Source organism: Macrobrachium rosenbergii, chromosome 13, assembly GCF_040412425.1.
Source record: "Macrobrachium rosenbergii isolate ZJJX-2024 chromosome 13, ASM4041242v1, whole genome shotgun sequence".
Lineage (NCBI taxonomy): Eukaryota > Metazoa > Arthropoda > Malacostraca > Decapoda > Palaemonidae > Macrobrachium > Macrobrachium rosenbergii.
Window position 1 is genome coordinate 34,381,502 of NC_089753.1, and position 20,321 is coordinate 34,401,822.

Consider the following 20,321-nt stretch of genomic DNA (forward strand, 5'->3'; position numbering starts at 1 on the left):
TCTGTATTATTATTATTACTATTATCATTATTATTACAGTATTTCAGTACATGAAACCCATTCACATGGAACAAGCACACCAAAGGGGCCACTGACTTGACATTCAAGCTTCGAAAGAATGTTGGTTTCAACCTCCCACCGCAGCAGACCCCCCCAACACCGCAGCAGTAACTGATCACGATACAGAACCAGTGATTTTTCATCGCCCCGGGGGGAGACGCGAACCCGCCACGTCTGAGTGGCATGCCACTATACCAGCGGACCAGTTTTGATGACTAGCAAAATATTTCACCAATTATCCGGAAGATGCCTCACGAACTATCAAACAAAATCCGCTATCGATTACATGATGAAATGCTTCATTCACTGACTATACTGTAAATTCCTTAATCAGTATTCCAGCACACTGCTCCGCTGAATTAAATGAATGAGTGAATGAATAAATATAGAATTTAGGCGACAGGCCCACCCCCGGGACCTATGAGGTCATTCAGCGCTGAAAGGGAAATTGAGAGAAGAAATGTTTGAAAGGCGTAACAGGAGGAAAATCTCAAAGCAGTTGCACTATGAATCAATTGTTAGGAGACGGTGGAAAGTAAGAAGGAAGAAAGAATATGAACGGAGTTACAGTAAAAGGAACGAAAGGGGGTTGCAGCTAAGGTCCGAAGGGACGCTACAAAGAACCTTAAGTAATGCCTACAGTGCACCGCATGCACTACCCCACAACGGGGTCGCCGAATTAAAACCCTCATAGACAATATGGCGGATTCCTTCGCGGAGAAGCAAAATACCTCACTCATTATCCTGCGACGTCTTTAATTGATTACCCGGAAAATCCTTTCTCGGGTCACCCCGCAAATGAGCGTCAAGCCAAGCCTTATCGTCAAGGGAGTTAAAGGTGACGGGAGAACAAGGCAACCTTGGCTGACAGACAGTTGTCGAGGAAGCTAAGAAGTGGGTTCCTTCGAGAAGTCACTGCAAGTGAGGGGGAAATTCAATGAGCCCGAATTCGACGTTAATTGTAATCTCAGCTTAGCTAAATTTATTTTGAGCCATTGTTGGTGCCACTTTCTGGTTATGAGACTGTTTATTATGATGTAACTGTACGAGTAAGGCAAAGGATTAGACTAAAAGAATACTGGATTGCTTCCGGAAGCGAGCGACAGTTCATTTCGAGGTGCCATTGCGGTGATCACTACAGACTGAATTGAATTTAAAATTTAGGCCAAGGGCCAAGCGCTGGGACCTATGAGGCCATTCAGCGCTGAAACGGAAACTAACAGTAAAAGGTTTGAAAGGTGTAACAGGAGGAAAACCTCAAAGCAGTTGCACTATGAATCAACTGTTAGGAGAGGGTTGAGGAGAGTAAGATGGAAGAAAGAGAGTATGAAAGGAGGTACAGTAAAGGGAACGAACGGGGTTGCAGCTAGGGGTCGAAGGCACGCTCCTAAGAACCTTAAGCAATGCCTACAGTGCACCGCATGAGGTGCACTGACGGCACTAACCCCTTTGATCACTACAGATGATGTTCTCAACCATTTCCCTAACAAGAACCTCAGACACCTTTTAGCCAGATCCTGAATACACAATAGCTATGAATTAACAATAACTCGTGAGATAATGGTGCAGTACATTTAATTAATTCCTGCAGACGATAAAAAATCATTCTGCAGTTAATTAACAATATGAATTAACAATAAATCGTTCAATAGTGGTACAGTACTGTTAATGAATTTCTGCATTTGATAAAAAACTTATTCCCCAATTATTGAACGATGCAATAGATGTACGCGATGATTGTACACCGGAGTGAAACTTGTCATTCTGTTAAGTACCCATCAGAAATCTTCTGGCAAACCCCGAACCCAGGGAGGTTCACTAACCCCAGGTTGAGAACCCCAGCTATACCACAGGAGCCTTCTAATATCAGTCCTGGTTATCTGATTGCAATTCCATACGACAGAGACCAAGTCTGACATTGAATGAATGAACGGCTCCATCAGGCATGACTGTCCATGGAGTGCGCGCAACTTAGCCTAAAATCCAAAAAGGAGAAAAAAGTTAAGTATACCTTAGTTTAACCAGACCACTGAGCTGGTTAACAGCTCTCCTAGGGCTGGCCCGAAGGATTAGACTTATTTTACATGGCTAAGGACCAACTGGTTACCTGGCAACGGGACCTACAGCTTATTGTGGAATCCGAACCACATTATACCGAGAAATGAATTTCTATCACCAGAAATAAAATCTGTAGTTTTTCATTGGCCGGCCGGAGACTCGAACTCGGGCCTAACAGAGTGCTAGCCGAGAACTCTACCGACTCGTCCAACGAGGAACTTCCAAAAAGGAGAATAGATATGAGAAAACAAGGGATTTTTTTTTTTATAAATAAAATGATATACTGAAACCGGCTTGGATATGCAATAGTAAAATAAAGAAAAAACGTTCAAGACTTAAATATAGGTCTTTGATCTATCTCGGGGTCTCTCTCTCTCTCTCTCTCTCTCTCTCTCTCTCTCTCTCTCTCTCTCTCTCTCCCACACCCCCGTCAAAGAATGCGGCAGAGTCAGTGTGTGTGTGTGTGTGTGTGTGTGTGTGTGTGTGTGTGTAGATACAGAGAGAGAGAGAGAGAGAGAGAGAGAGAGAGAGAGGGAGAGAGCCTTCCCACCCTGAGCTCCTTTCACATGCAGCGTTCACGTCCTTTGATCTATTTTATCCTTCTGGCGTCCTAGGAACTTCAATTATTTATGCGATAGAGCAGAATACAGTTTCCGTAGGGATTTTAAACAGGTTCTGAAATTCTTCCTTCTCGCTACCGCGTAAACCAACTGCCACCTATTATTGCGTCTGAATAAAAGGGAAGCCTCTTGGTTAATCAGCACAAAAATAATTCAGCTGGTCGTTTCAAATGAGGTTAACTGCCCTCCACCAAACTGAGCGACGAAGCGATCTTATATGGTCTTGCAGTCTGTGAATTACGTTCCTCTGACGAAAAATGTTCACAAAAGAATATATTAATTACTGATTTTGAGTAGACCGTTCCTAAAGGAAGATGCGTAAATTGTCAGTTTATGCTTATGTAAAGAAATGCCTATGTAAATTGTGTTGATATATACTGTAACCATGTTGTAAATATTGTAATTGTAAGTAATATAAGTTTAATCCTTTCAATAAAAAGTTTAAAAAAAAGTATACTAGGCCAATTCAGCTCTTCTTCAGAATAATAATAACTGGTAAATGATACACAGAAGGCGAAGATAGCTGAAAAAACAAAAATGTCATTATGTGCGTCTCTGCTTATTCTGTTTTTATAAACGAACAGCGAGAAGAAGTTACTTGTTCCTTTCTTCCGTGTTCACAGACTGGTCAAGGCAAAAGGCACTCCATAATTTCCTTTATTATTGCAAAGGAAAAGTACGTATTCACTCTTTTTTTAGATTTCTGTAAAAGAGAACTGTTGTGCCGGCTTTGTCTGTCCGTCCGCACTTTTTTCTGTCCGCCCTCAGATCTTAAAAACTGCTGAGGCTAGAGGGCTGCAAATTGGTATGTAGATCATACACCCACCAATCATCAAACATACCAAATTGCAGCCCTCTAGCCTCAGTAGTTTTTATTTTACTTAAGGTTAAAGTTATCCAGAATCGTGCTCCTGGCAACGATATAGGATAGGCCACCACAGGCCCGTAGTTAAAGTTTCATGGGCCGCGGCTCAGACAGTATTATACCGAGGCTGCCGAAAGATAGATCGATTTTCGGTGGCCTTGATTATAAGCTGTACAGAAAACTCGATTGCATTTTTTACTGCTTTATCTTTTAATGTCTAAAACAAATTTGGCTATATTGAGAGTAAGGAGTCTATTCCTCTAATTAAGTGGATATTGTCTAAAATAAATAAAATATACATCTGAAAAGGAATGTATCCTTCCAACATTAAATGTCTTAAATAAAATGTATTAAGGAAAACCATCTTCCCTCAGGATTATTGGATAACGTCTGAAATAAATTAGGAAATATATTCTCTTTCTAATCGCTAAGAATAAGCATTTCTTATAAATACAAGTTATTTTACCTCACTGACTCAAGATTAGCGTTCAAAATAAACCAGCATATTCTGGGTAACAAATTTCTACTCTCTTCCAGTCTATCAGCTGGTACGCTGGTATAGTGGTTAGTGTCGTGGCATGCCACTCAGATGTGGCGGGTTCGCGTCTCCCCCAGGGCGATGATAAATCACTGGCTCTGTATCATGATCAGTCACTGCTGCAGTGCTGGTGGGTCTTCTGCAGTAGGAGGTTGAAACCAACACTCTTTTGGAATCTTAAAGAATTTCAAGTCAGTGGCCCCCTACTGGTGTGCTTGATCCATGTGAATAGCTTTCATCTACTGAAATAATAATAATAATAATAATAATAATAATAATAATAATAATAATAATAATAATAATAATAGACGAGATAATCAATAACCATAACGACTGGTATGATTTTTCAGGATACCTGCAGGAACTGTATCGCAAAGCCTCCGCAGTTGCAGGATGATTTCGTAATCACCCAGAAGGGAGGAGGCGTGTGCCTCAGCGTTTGCTTATGACCTATTCAGAGAGAGAGAGAGAGAGAGAGAGAGAGAGAGAGAGAGAGAGAGAGTAATCTGGCGTTCTCTTCATTTGGACGGCATATGCTTCGGATGATTGATGATGCCTCTATGAAAGTCTTGGTTTTTCAATTCTCTCTCTCTCTCTCTCTCTCTCTCTCTCTCTCTCTCTCTCTCTCTCTCAATATTTACTCACAGAATTTTTGTTCTCTCTGTCTACCCATTTACCTCTTATTCTCTACTGGCCTTTTAACTTATCTCAAAATATTTATACCAGTCTCACACTCCTATCGCTCAGTGCATGAATCTCTCTCTCTCTCTCTCTCTCTCTCTCTCTCTCTCTCTCTCTCTCTCTCTCTCTCTCAATATTTACCTACAGAATTTTCTTTCTCTCTGTCTGCCCATTTACCTCTTATTCTCTACTGGTCTTTTAACCTCTCTCAAAATATTTATAAAAGTCTCTCACACCCCTATCGCACAGTGCATGAATCTCTCTCTCTCTCTCTCTCTCTCTCTCTCTCTCTCTCTCTCTCTCTCTCTCTCTGTCTTACCTAATTGCTCCCCTTTTGTTTTATGGTCTCGTTCTTCATAAAACGCCATTTCCTAGCAGTAATAAACGGCTTCGACCGAGTGTCCTGCTAAGATGCGAAATAAAGGTTCTGTCAAGGAGGCGGCAACGATGTAACGAGACACCTCGAGTTGATGATGACCTCCACAGTCGCCAAGACCCTACCTTCCCAAACACGTACATAGAGAAAACAATACACAAACGCACGCACACACACATACACATACACACACGTATATGTGTGTGTGTGTGTGTTAACAATAAATAAATAAATAAATAAATATATATATATATATATATATATATATATATATATATATATACAAATATGTATATATATACATATGTGTGTATATAATATATACATATTATACACACACACACACACGTCCTCAAGGAACAAGGGAAACGAAGGTCCCATTCTTACAAATTTATTGCCTACGTTTCGTGACACATGTCATATTTTCAAGGCTAAAAATATAAAATAATTTGCACTACAGATGGAATCGCGGCTTTAAAAAATTTAAAAAAAAAATTAAGATTTTTAAAAATCACAAAAATAACGAGGCCGCGTTAAAAATGGCTATACAAATGAACATAAAGCAAGAAAAAACGAGTAAAAATTGCGCCTTAGTTTCCTCGGCGCAATCGAGTTTTCTGTACAGCGTACAATCAAGGCCACTGAAAATAGATCCATCTTTCGGTGGTCTCGGTATAATGCTGTATGGGCCACGTCCTATGAAACTTTCAGCCACGGCCCGGTGGTAGCCTGTCCTATATCGTTGCCAGACGAACGATTATGGCTAACTTTAACCTTAAATAAAATAAAAACTACTGAGGCTAGGGGGCTGCAATTTTTGGTATGTTTCATGATCGGAGGGTAGATGATCAACATACCAATTTGCAGCCCTCTAGCCTCAGTAGTTTTTAAGATCTGAGGGCGGACAGAAAAACTGCGTAAGGACAGACAAAGCCGGCACAACAGTTTTCTTTCACAGAAAACTAAAAATCTTCATTTTTGATACTGCTTTTGCATCGTACAGCATGTTTTCTGATGTTAGAGGCCTCTGGCTTCCACGACTTGAATCCTGTACGGTAGCTTAAGCCTCTATGAGAGTCAATTCGTACCCTCAACAACCTCCTCTCACATCCCAAGTATGTTCCGTGATCTCATCGCGGACAAGTGTATTTATATACAATATCGGATGCGAAGAGGGGGCTGAGACGATCCTTGACTGTAAAAAAATGTGCCAATGGTTAGAGGGTTCCTTGGTACATTTCAAGCAGGGCACTTTTTCTGAACTGGGGAAACGCAGTGCTTACGAAAGTGGTCAGGAAACGCAGTGCTTACGAAAGTGGTCATCGTGTAAAAAGGGGAAAACTCGGAAAAAATTCCATTTTTGGTGCAGTCAGCACTGGTAAGGAAACGTAAGATTTCCCAAATGACTCGATTCAAGAAGTGGCCGCTTGATGCGGAAATTTTTTTTTTGGTCATTATCTGTCCCTTTTAGAACGGCTGAAGAAGTTTTCTCATTACTCACGAAACTTGGCTGAAAGGACCTTTCGACGAGTTCTTCAGGTGAGTGACACATCGCAGCCATTTTTAAAGATTCCCGTTGCAGTGAAAGAAAGATCTTGCTTTTCTTAATTTTTTGAAGTTTCCTGTTGCAGTGAAAAATGTTGCTTTCCTTAATTTTTTAAGTTTTCTGTTGCCGTGCAAAATCTTGTTTTTCTTAAACAATTTTAAAGCTTCCTGTTGCACTGAAAACTCTTGTTTTTTTTAAAAACAATTTTAAGGTTCCCCACTGCAATGAGAAGTCTTTTTTTTTTTTTAATAATTTCCCCTGGAAAAGAATCAGCACTCCAACCACTGAATGGCGAACAATCCGCTGTAACTAATCAGTTCTGAAAAGCAAGGCAAAGTTTAAGCTTATAAATTCTATAAAAATACCCTTTCCATATAGGTATCCTACAATTACCAGATCTATCACTTCCTTCGAGAAGAGACTTCAACCTCCTATTATTCAATGGCAATGTCCTATGCACTCTACTCTGGGTACCCTCCTTTGAAACCAGTTTCGTTTCAGTCCATCTGTTCAGTGTACTTGTGACCTGGCAGACAAGTCATCTGTGGAAGGCCGCTGCCGGCTATGGGAAAGGCTAGACACCTCATCCCAGTATGTTGAGTGATAACTGTACGGGTAATGAGTAAGACTGAAAGACACAAGAGATGGTTTTACTCGACAGCAAGTTCCTTCAGTGAGAAGAATTAGATCAGACACACTGCCAAATTTACCCTTACACTCCTGAGTGAAGTAAGATTCCGTCCATAACTTTCGCTGTGGTGCCGTCAGCATGAAGGTGGACACTCTGCGCTCTTACACAGTTATGTTCCTGCCGCGCGAGGCTAAATTTACGACTTTTATCATGAAAGACATAAAGAGAACGGATATTAACTAGAGAACTAAATTAAACTAAATTATCTCTACTCCTCTTTCTCTTTCAACATTTCTTCGTATAATTTAGCACACAGCTCGTCAACAGAGCATCAGAGCCAGCCAGTCAGTCTATAGCTGTTTGCTACCTTGGTGGTTTTGAAGGGTGATAACTGAACGATGCTGGCCTAGGAAGAGCTTAAGCTTGGGATACTAATGCTCTATATCCTAAGGTAGAGTGGCGTCTTTTGGAGGGTTGTGGACCCCTTGGTAGAGGAAACGACGCATGTTTCCCTTCTCACATTTCTGCGTGAAGTGAAATTTTTTTTTTTTCGTATTTTAGTTTCTGTGAGGGAGTTTCCATCTCTCCCCTCATTTCCCTATAACCACAGAGGTAGTCAAGCAAATGTCTCCTGCTTGCGCATGCTAAAATTCCCTTCAAGTATAGGGAACAATGAGCGCTAATAGCAAATGCCGTTTTCAGAGGGAAAACTTCTATAAAGCTTTACTTTTGACGAGAGATACTGCTCGCTTGCAGGCTCTCTTGCACAAGTGTATCGCTGGCTGAAATGCGTCTCTGATAAACATTCTCTTCTAGGAGAGCTTTGTACCCGAAAATCTATCGCGGAAGGGAAACGCGAATGCTTCGTGCTCAAGAATACGGAAGTTTATTGTGTCGAACTTAGCTAGTTTTCGTCCTTTGGTCTGCCTGCTTTCATTCGAATGTATCACTTGACTTCGCCGAGTCCTTGATCAAATAAAAAAAACCCGGTTCCTGAAGTGGCGTTCATGTTATTCTCTCGTTAAATTAGATGACAGACCCGCCTTTTGAAAAGGCTAAACCAGGGTGTCAAACTCATTTGCTCCTGAGGGCCAGTTTTGAGACACTTTAATTTCTGAGGGCCGCAAGAGGTCCAATGCAGTAAAAATATATATATATATATATATATATATATATATATATATATATATATATATATATATATATATATATATATATATATTAGTAATATAGTCTATAATTCTATAGTGCAGATACACTATTATATATTGTGTATGTGTGTAGGGGAAAAGAGAGGAGGAAGCACTGTAGTTATACAATAAGCAAATAAAATTACTCGTTTTGAGAATTCGTAGAATTTATTATATCGTGACAATCGTACATAGATAAGAAAAAAATATACCTTGCACATGGATAAGGAAAAGAAATACCTTGCATATGTATAAAAAAATACCTTGCACATGGATAAGAAAAAAAATACCTTGCATATTTATAAGAGAAAAGAAATACCTTGCACATGAATAAGAAAAAATATCTTGCACATGTATAAAAAGAAATACCTTGCACATAAGAAAAAGAAATATCTTGCACATGTATAATAAAAATGAAATACCTTGCAAATGTTTAAGAAAGAAATTTCTTGCACATAGGCAAAAACCAATACCTTGCACATGGATAAATAAAAATATATACCTTGCACATGGATAAGGAAAAAATTCCTTGCACATGCCTAAGAAAAAAAAGGAAGTACCTTGCACATGGATGAATAAAAGAAATACCTTTCACATCGATAAGAAAAAAAGGAAACATTCATTCTCACTTTTAAAACAATCTTAATGCTGGGAGCTACTGCTTCCAGATACTTGAGATCTCTTTTTCTTGACCAGTGCATCAAAATTTGGGGTAAATGACTTAGTAGCGATCTTGAGGATGGAATTGAGGTGTTCATCACTAAGTTTCGACCGTAACCGGGATTTGTTAATGTTCATTACTGAAAATAACTGTTCACAGGCAAACGTGCTTCCATACATAGACATGATTTTTGATGCCAAATATTTTACATTGGGATATTTTGAATCCACATATTGATAAAACGTGCTCAGTTGACAGGTGGAAAACTTATCCTTTAACACTGAATCACACTGCATGTCAATTATTTCCAGTTGCAGAGGTTCAGGTAGCACATTTACATCAACTGAGAACGGATTTCTGAAGACAGCAAATTCATTTTCCATGCACTTGAAGTCACTAAATCTGTTTTGAAATTCATCTCTGAGCTTTGATATTTTCTCACAATATTTCTCTGCTAGGTCACCATCATCAATGTTATTTTTATTTTGCATAGATTTCAAATTGGGAAAGTGTGCAAGATTATGTGATGCAATTTGACGTTGAAAAAGCTGGAGTTTGATTTCGAATGCACGAATCAAGTCATAGAAATCGGTCACCAGTTTGTTTTTCCCCTGCATCTGGATGTTGAGATGATTCAAATGATCTGTGATATCCACCATGAATGCCAAATCTTTCAGCCAAATAATGTCATTAAGTTCGTGCATCTCCTTTCCCTTTTCTATCATGAAAATTTGGATTTCACAACGCAATTCATAAAAGCGCTTCAACACCGTTCCTCGACTTAACCAGCGCACATCAGTATGATAAGGCAATCCACGAGGATTCTCACTTTCTTCCAAAAAGCAGTTGAATTGTCTATGATTGAGACCACGTGCTCGAATAAAGTTCACTGTTGATACAACAACATCCATGACATGAGCCATATTTAGTGTTTTACAGCACAATACTTCTCTATGTATAATGCAATGAATATTACGAAACTGGTTGTCAGGGTTCAAAGCCATAAGTTTCTCCTGCAATTTTGCCACTACACCAGCTTTTCTACCCACCATCTGAGGTGCTCCATCAGTTGCTAAACTTACACATTTCTTCCAGTCAACACCTAGTTTGTCCAGCGCCCTAACTAAGCTTGCAAAGATATCATCACTTTTTGTTGTTCCCTTCATTGGCACAAGCTCAACAAATGCTTCTGTTACCTGCATATTTTCATCAACTCCCCTAATGAAAACTGCGAGCTGTGCTACATCACAGACGTCTGTGCTTTCGTCAATTGCAACAGAAAAGGCCACAAATGATTTAACTTTGCTTTGAAGTTGATTATCAATGTCTTCAGCTATTTCATTTATTCTCTGCTATTGTATTTCTTGACAGACTTACATTTGCAAAAGCCTGACGTTTATCTGGGCAAATCACATCAGCAGTCAACAACATACATTTCTTAACAAAATCTCCTTCAGTAAAAGGCCTTGATGACGCAGCTATTTCATTGGAGATAATGTAACTTGCTTTCACCGCAGCATCACTTACATGACGTACATTTTGAATAAGGACTGCTGTTGTTTCAGAGATTGTTCTAATTCTTCAACTTTATCATCACGTGCTTTTCCACTATATTTTTATATACTTGAGCATGGTTTGTGTCATAGTGCCTCCTAACATTATATTCTTTAGGCACGGCAATTTGCTGATTGCAAATCAGACATGTTGGTTTTCCATTTATATCACCAAAAAAATACAAGTCTTTCCACTTCTCTTGTATTACTCTATGTTCGTCTTTAATTGACCTTTTCTTGGATGACATCATCAACAAAAAATTGAAATGATCAATTCTCTTTGAAAATGTATATAGCTTGTGTGAAAGCCTGAGAGATACTGAATTCCGGCCTAAATTATTTCCTTCCAAAGTCATCACCGTACTGAACATGTTTTATACCTGTGCGCTCGCAGTTCGGAGCCCCATACTGAGCATAGCCCAACTCAATAGCCTCCGCATTTAGCCTACCTACACATCTATTTACAAACCCAAAATTCATAATTTTCTTGCAATTATAATACTGTTAACTGGAAAAGTGAAATAATTTTCCAAAAAATATACGCATGATAGCGTAGTTTTGCTTTCTTCCCGATGACACAAGAAGCCCAGTACCGAACATTGCCTTCCTCTTGCACTGCTGTCGGGTACCGAACATTGCCTTCCTCTTGCACTGCTGTCGGGTAGTCGCTTGCAGTCGGTTTACGATCGTAAAAAAAAAATAAAAACGAGAGAGAGAACGCAGTCCTTATAATATAAGTTTCAAAAGTCCAAAAGTGTATATATATATATATATATATATATATATATATATATATATATATATATATATATATATATATATATATATATATATATATAAATAAATAAATATATATATATATATATATATATATATATATATATATATATATAAATAAATATATATATATATATATATATATATATATATATATATATATATATATATATATATATATATAACGATATATATGGTATAAGTATAGATAAATAATATAATATATATACATATATATATATATATATATATATATATATATATATATGTATATATATACATATATATATATATATATATATATATATATATATATATATATATATATATATATATATATATATATATATATATATATATATATATATATATATATATATGCTTCGTGTGCGTGTGTGTGTTTGAGTATTTTCATATATAATTAAAACCATTTCTAAATATATTTTTAAACTACACCGCCACTGAGATTGGCGGGCCAAAAGTAGTGTGGCTGGGGGCCGCATGCGGCCCGCGGGCCGCACGTTTGACATCCCTGGGCTAAACGATTTAAGAGACGCCGATAAAGGAAGAGCAATCGACTTTATAAGAGTACTCTACTTTCTAGAGGTGAATGATATGTAAGATTATTAAAGACACGAACAATATTCATTAACAGAATATTCTGGCGTATACTTTGCAAACTTTCCTCAATTTTCTTACTGATACCTTGAGGAGGAGGAGGAGGAGGAGGAGAAATTACCGAGACTGCTGGGTCACGCCCAACTACGTTGCTCTTTACCTTAGACCTACTTCCATTCCTTCTGTTCTCTTTCCAGCTAGCTGTCCAACTTCTCTAGAAATGTGACCCAGTGGTCTCGGTGACCTTGACCTCCTCCCCCTCCTCCTCCTCCTAACACCACTTAAGATAATAGTAAGAAGAGTGAGGAAAGTTTGCTAAGCATACGTCTGATTACTCAGTTGACGGGTATTATTATTCATGTCTTTAATAATCTTCCCATTCACTTGCTGAAAGTAGATTCGCTAGTATGCTAGGCGGCAGTCTGGCCAGAAAAAACCTCAGGATTTATCTGTGTGGATCACTTGGTAGCGTCCTTGCGTTTCATTTGAGAGAGACCCGAGTTCAATCCCGATGTGAGTATATATATATATATATATATATATATATATATATATATATATATATATATATATATATATATATATATATATATATCTGCTGTGTGTATGAATGTATGAACGTACGAAAGAGAGCTCGTAAGAGCAGTATTCCACAGCCCAAAAAATTAAAACTTAAAGGATGTTTCCCTCCCAAATATGGCATTCGCTCATTTTCTACTTTAATAAAACGCAACATTGCTATTCTCGCCTCTACGTCCCCCTTACCCAAAAGGGATTTTAGCTTGCACTACTTAGACATCTGCTTGACTGACGCTACTTTCTGGCTCCGTAATTTCCAAATCAATCGTGAGTGTGTTTATAATTAGATCTCAAATGCGCCTTTGGGATATATTGGAATATAGAGTTTAGGCTAAAGGCCAAGCACTGGGACCTGTAAGGTCATTCAGCTCTGGTTAGAAAATTGAGAGTAGGTAGGTTTGAAAGGTGTAACTGGAGGAAAACCTTTTGCAGTTGCACTGTGAAATAATTGTTAGAGAGGGTGGATAGCAAGATGGAAGAAAGATAATATGACTGGAGGTACAGTAAAAGGAACGAAAGGGGTTGTAGCTAGTGGCCGAAGGCACGCTGTCAAGAATTTTTAGTAATGCCTACAGTACACCCCGTGAGATGCACTGACGGCACTAACCCCCTACGGGGCGAATGCGTCCTTGAAATATTTCTGGGAAAGAATATGGAATTTAGGCCAAAGGCCAAGCACTGGGATCTATGAGGTCATTCAGCACTGAAACGGAAATTGACACTAAAATCCCATTTACACAGTGAATCATTTGTTAGGAGAGGGCGGAAAGTAAGATGGAAGAAAATATATGAACGGAGGTACAGTAAAATGCATAAAAGGGGTTGCAGCTGGGGGACGAAGGGACGCTGTAAAGAACCTTAGATAACGCCTACAGTGAACCGCATGAGGTGCACTGACGACACTACTCCCCTACGGGAGATCACGGGCGTAATCAAAAACAATTTGATCCCAACGGTAATCAGCGATATTACTTTCCGAAGAAACCATTAAAAATAAAACGAAAATTCAATCTAAATAAGAAACACGTAAAAAATGAGCCGAAGTCTCTTCGGCGCAATCGAGTTTTCTGTACAGCCACTACAACGCACAACCAAGGCCACCGAAAATAGATCTATATCTTTCGGTGGTCTCGGTATAATGCTGTATGAGCCCCGACCCATGAAACTTTAATCACAGGCCGGTGGTGGCCTATCCTATATCGTTGCCAGAAGCACGATCATGGCTAACTTTAACCTTAAATAAAATAAAAACTACTGAGGCTAAAGGGCTGCAATTTGGTAATTTGGTATGATTGATGATTGGAGTGTGGATGATCAACATACCAATTTATAGCCCTCTAGCCTCAGTAGTTTTTAAGAACTGAGGGCGGACAGAAAAAGTGCGGACGGACAGACAAAGCCGGCACAATAGTTTTCTTTCACAGCAAACTAAAAATTAAACAGTCCCTAACCTTATTCCTAAAACGGAGACAAATTAACTCCGGGAGAGAGAGAGAGAGAGAGAGAGAGAGAGAGAGAGAGAGAGAGAGACGCAAAACAGCTACCGGTACTAAACGAGTTTCGATAAGAGAAGAGATACGTGCTACGCCAATTTAAGAGAGAGAGGGAAAAAAAAAAAAAAAAAAACTTCCCACTAAAAAGTCATTAGCAGCTGTCGAAGACGATCTTGATACGTAAATTTAAAAGGTCTGACAACTTCCCTTTAACTCAAACATCCACAGGAGCTGCCGAGGAAACAAACTTTTTCCGACTGCCTGCTGTCTACTCTCTCTCTCTCTCTCTCTCTCTCTCTCTCTCTCTCTCTCTCTCTCTCTCTCTCTAGAGGGATGAAGAAGAAGAAGAAGAAGAAGAAGAAGAGGAAGAAGAAGAGGGGAAAAGATAGGAAGGCTGAGGGGAACAGAACCTGATACGTCGAACCCAAAGAAATACGAAGAGAAACTTTGTCCTGGATCTCTGGATTTCCAGCTAATTGTCTCTCCGGCATCTTTGTTAAGTGGGAGAGACAAAAGAGACGGGGCGACAAACTTCTCCCAGAGGAAGCGAGAGAGAAGCTGACAGACAGACGAGAAGATGAAGAACGTCGTTACGTCAACTTTTCTCCAGACAAAAAAAAAGAAAAAAAGAAAAAAGAAATCATTTCGGGCTTCCCCCATTTCTCTTGCCTTCGAGTCCACTAGGATCCTTGCTTCCCATTTCAGGGACCGGGAGTCATCGTTTCTCTCAAATATCTTTCAAACTGATTATCTGATCGATATGGTGCTTTGACACAAAGCACAAGACACCTCCCGCTAATTTTTGGTAATATAGTGCATTGTCAAATGGTGTTAGTTAAGGCGTTTACTCTTGACTTTTAAAGGCAAAGTTGCATGAGTCAGCAGGACTAATCTACGCAATCGAACGTCCGCTATCCCCCATAGACAGGAAAGAGGGGGCGGAGATGGGGAGGCCAAGAAAGTGAGCTGAGGGGGAGGGGGGATGAGGAGGGGGATGGGGATAAAGGAGGTTCGAACGCATAGTCTGGCGATGCTTGGCAACACCATGTTAGTCTAGAGTAAACGCCTGAACTAAAACCATTTGACAGTGCACTATATTACCAAAAATTATCGGGAGGTGTCTTGTGCACTGTGGCAAAGTGCCATTTCGATCAGATAATTAGTCTGAAAGATATTGAGAAAAAGGATGACTCCCGGTCCCTGAAATGGATAGTGGTCATATTAGTGTTATATTAATGGTCAAATATGCAGGAAGTAATGAAGAAGAATGCGGCTAATTCGTTGGATTTTAAGCTTCTAGGGAAGAAATACTGTGGCTGAGAGCTATCTTTATAATTTAGGATATATGTAACCCTTACAACCCATTATGAAAGAGAAAAAGGTAACGAGAGAGAGAGAGAGAGAGAGAGAGAGAGAGAGAGAGAGAGAGAGAGAGAGAGAGAGAGAGAGATTCACCCTTGATTCTAAATATAGGTCTATTTATAACACTGAGAGAGAGAGAGAGAGAGAGAGAGAGAGAGAGAGAGAGAGAGAGAGAGAGAGAGAGAGAGAGAGATCTTTACCCTTGATTCTAAATATAGGTTTATTACTAGAGAGAGAGAGAGAGAGAGAGAGAGAGAGAGAGAGAGATCTTTACCCTTGTTTCTAAATATAGGTCTATTACTAAGAGAGAGAGAGAGAGAGAGAGAGAGAGAGAGAGAGATCTTTACCCTTGTTTCTAAATATAGGTCTATTACTAAGAGAGAGAGAGAGAGAGAGAGAGAGAGAGAGAGAGAGATTCATCCTTGATTCTAAATATATGTCTATTTACTGCATTAAATGAGAGAGAGAGAGAGAGAGAGAGAGATCTTCACCCTTGATTCTAAATACAGGCCTATTTATAACATTAAATGAGAGAGAGAGAGAGAGAGAGAGAGAGAGAGAGAGAGAGAGAGAGAGAGAGAGAGATTCACCCTTGATTCTAAATACAGGCCCATTTATAACATTAAATCATTTCCTCTTTTACCAACACCAGACCAGATAAGGCTGTGACAGCTCGATATGCAACACATTTACTGAAAATCATTACCAGTGTAAACACGTAACCTTTCCAGTCTTTCAATTCCGCCGTATGACAATTAGCACTTACACGTAAACAAAATTAACACTGTACACAAAGTATTGATTTAGAGAGAGAGAGAGAGAGAGAGAGAGAGAGAGAAAGAGAGAGAGAGAGCAGCTCCGTCTCTGGAATCGGACTTTCCAAATTACATTTTAAAAGTAGGTTTAGATACAAGTTTATATATTAGTCTATATTAGTCTGTGGTATTTATCATCCCCCGCCTTTCAGTTTTCATAAGCGAGTCGGACCAAAGTGTAATAACTATTCGATGTTCGATAAAACCACAAACCCATTCCAGATACAGTGTCTGTACAACCCCTTCCGTAATAATGAACTTTAAGCTAAAGTTAGTTTCCAGTTTTTCGACCATGATAACCTCATTATAAAAGTTTCATTCATTATACTTAGTTGAATGCATTTAGGCGTTCAGTCAACTCCTTTTACTTGACGCTTGGTAGTGTTTCTTTCCTATTTATTATTATTATTATTATTATTATTATTATTATTATTATTATTATTATTATTATTATTATTATTATTATTATTATTATTTCTACTGAAGGAATTCAGTGATAATTCGGACAGCTTTCATAGCAAGAAATTTTCGTTATTATTATTATTATTATTATTATTATTATTATTATTATTATTATTATCGTGCCATTTCAGGGGCAAAATCCTTCTCAGCAAGCCTCTAAAATCATTATCATTCAGAAGGTGAAACCAAATAAGAACACTTTACCCTAGGCATCTTTTTTTCAAATACACACCATACACATACACGTACACATACACATATATACACATAAATAAAACTGAGAAAAAGGTTGCCTGTGAATTGTCACAGAACTAACGTTTATAAATGATGATCTTTTAACATATTTAAAGTTTTATATTAAAGTTCATACTGCTTGTACTTAATATGTAGACAATATCAGTATTATTATTATTTTTAACTTTTGGCTGGTTTTCCACTTAACTATTTTGAGTCTATCCAGATCATTATTGTATATATATATATATATATATATATATATATATATATATATATATATATATATATATATATATATATATATATATATATATATATAGCCTATATATATATAGTTGAGCTACATTCTGTATTGATAAACCGAGCATGTTATTGCCCACTGCTGTGCGTCTGAACCTGGAGACTGCCCTAACACGATAATAAAACCTTCAGATTAATTGAAATTGACGTAAATTTTTTTATACAGCCGGAAGCAGACATACATGAAATCTACTTTATCACCTCTTCCTAAAAAAATCCATATTCATAACCACACGCTTAAGAACACAGTGCTGGACTAAAATGGAAGACTGCAGTATCAGCAAAAATACAAAACTCAGAAAAATGGTAGATACTCCCTTGCCTTACTACTGATTTTGCAGATACTGCAAATGAGACCCCCTAAATATCTAACTCGTGGAAAGCATTGAAGAATCATTCTGAAACTGCAGTAACTTGTGTATTATAGTGTTTCAGGAGCCCAGTAGGTGGCATATCTCAATTTCGAAAATTTTGCAGATACTGCAGTTTTCTATTTTCGGGCAGAGTGCTTCCTGAACTCGTACGAGTATATCCATGTTTACTGTATGGCTATATTAGTTTCTTTACTATATTTTTTTTGTTTTTATGCAACAGGACCAACATCATTCAAATGACCACGAAAATAGCCGCATATCTGGTTCATATTCCAAAGGCTTAAGGTTGGTGATAGAATTGGTGCGCCCTTCAGAAACCAGGGTCGGTGCACCCTTCAGAAACCAGGGTCGGTGCACACTTCAGTAACCAGAGTCTTTGCACTCTTCAGAAACCAGAGTCGGTGCACCCTTCAGTAACCAGAGTCTTTGCACTCTTCAGAAACCAGAGTCGGTGCACCCTTCAGTAAACAGAGTCTTTGCACTCTTCAGAAACTTGAGTAGGTGCACCCTTCAGTAACCAGAGTCTTTGCGCTCTTCAGAAATCAGAGTCGGTGCACCTTCCAGAAACTAGAGTCGGTGCACCCTTCAGTAACCAGAGATGCAGATGAAGGGACCTGGTCGTTCGACCTATGAATTATCTACGTGCAAACTAGTCTCACGGGTGACATAATGAAGGAAATGGGGCAAATGTATACATACCCCCTCATTATGAGAGGACGATTCAAACCAATAATTGTAAAACTGAAGTAAAGAACAATCTTTCAGTGTGACACGTGCGCGTAGATACGAAAGATAAGCCAGGCTGCTGAAATCTTCATTGGTGAGATTAGAGATTTCGAAGGTAAGAAACAATATACTGAAAACGGACATGCAGAAACCTTTTCAACCCCGGAGGTACTACTGAAGGGAAGAGAACTCTCTCTCTCTCTCTCTCTCTCTCTCTCTCTCTCTCTCTCTCTCTCTCTCTCTCTCTCTCTCTTTATTTGACTGTCTCTCTTCCTCTATTCCTCCCCACTCTTGTCTCCAAAGCGTCGGATTGAAAATCAATCCTTCGTCATCCCGGCGAATCTGGCCAATCCTCTCGACTGCCAGTGAGAGCCCAAGAAGGAGGAGGAGGAGGAGGAGGAGGAGGAGGAGGAGGAGGAGGAGGAGGAGGAGGAGGAGAAGGAGGAGGAAGAGGGGCAAGAGGAAGAACAGGAGGAGGAGGAGGAGGAGGAGGGGAAGAACAGGAGGAGGAGGAGGAGGAGGAGGAGGAAAAGAAGGAGGAGGAGAAGGAGGAGGAAGAGGGGCAAGAGGAAGAACAGGAGGAGGAGGAGGAGGAGGAAGGGGAAGAACAGGAGGAGGAGGAGGAGGAGGAGAAGGAGGAGCAGAATGAGGAGGAGGAGGAGGAGGAGGAGGAGGAGGAGCAGGAGGAGGAGGAGGACTCCGCAGGTGACGTGACCCTATTCCTCCCTATTAACAAGCAAGGACACTAGGTTTCATCTGACTGACGTTTAATTAAGCTTTGATGAATTACAGGAATCAGCGAATGGGCCAAAGTTGCCGGCGATATCATTGCTAGATGAGAGGACATTCTGTCGTGGATCAAATTCATTTTGGAACGGGAATGAAACGGGAATTATTACTTTTATTCCTACTGTTGTTCGCATTTATATAGCAAGGAAAACAACGAAAGGAAAAACAAAAGATTAATAAAACATCTACACAAAGCTCACGATGATTTGACTGTAATATATATATATATATATATATATATATATATATATATATATATATATATATATATATATATATATATATATATATATATATATATATATATATACATATATATATTTTTTAGAAAAAGTTAAATAATGACATAGATCACTGTCTTCCCTAAATGACTTTGTGTTGTAGAAAGATATCTCATGAACGGTTTAAGTGAATTCGATTAAATTTTTTATTTATTTTTTTTTGTCAGGAAAAAGAGGTAAACAATGACATGTATCACTGTCTTCCCCAATACCTCATGAACGGTTTAACTGAATTCGATGAAACTTGACCAGCGGCCCCCCCCCAAAAAAAAAAAAAAACAGAAGACTCATTTGAGATCTTTCTCGAGATCATCAAAGTTTGGGAGAAAAATCCGCCAAAAACTAACTATTATAAAAGGTTACGGAAGATGAGGCTCCGTGATGCTTTGCGTGGTTCATAAAGACTACATATCTATGGAATATAGAGTTCACCCCAGAGGCCAAGCGCTGGGACCTACGAGGTCATTCAGCGCTGGAAAGGACATTGTGTGTAGGTAGGTCTGAGAGGTGTTAAAGGAGGTAAAGCTCGCAGTTGCACTATGAAATAATTGTTAGGAGAGGGTGGATAGCAAGATGGAAGATAGATTATATGAATGGAGGTACAGTAAAAGGAGTGAAAGGGGTTGCAGCTAGGTGCCGAAGGGACGCTGCAAAGGGCCTAAAGTAATGCCTACAGTTCACCGCATGAGGTGCACTGACGACACTAACCCCCCAACGGGATACATATCC

General features: G+C 39.0%; 1 protein-coding gene across 1 annotated transcript; it reads right to left on the bottom strand.

The window, feature by feature from the left end:
* Nucleotides 1-9,207: 9,207 nt before the first annotated feature.
* Nucleotides 9,208-10,428, bottom strand: LOC136844757 (general transcription factor II-I repeat domain-containing protein 2A-like). The gene has a single exon (XM_067113992.1). It carries the CDS (start codon nt 10,426-10,428, stop codon nt 9,208-9,210), a length of 1,221 nt encoding a protein of 406 aa, XP_066970093.1.
* Nucleotides 10,429-20,321: the final 9,893 nt, after the last annotated feature.

What these genes read in the sequence shown, in the direction of transcription:
- LOC136844757 (XM_067113992.1), bottom strand. Translation starts at nt 10,428, where the DNA reads ATGCAGGTAACAGAAGCATTTGTTGAGCTTGTGCCAATGAAGGGAACA.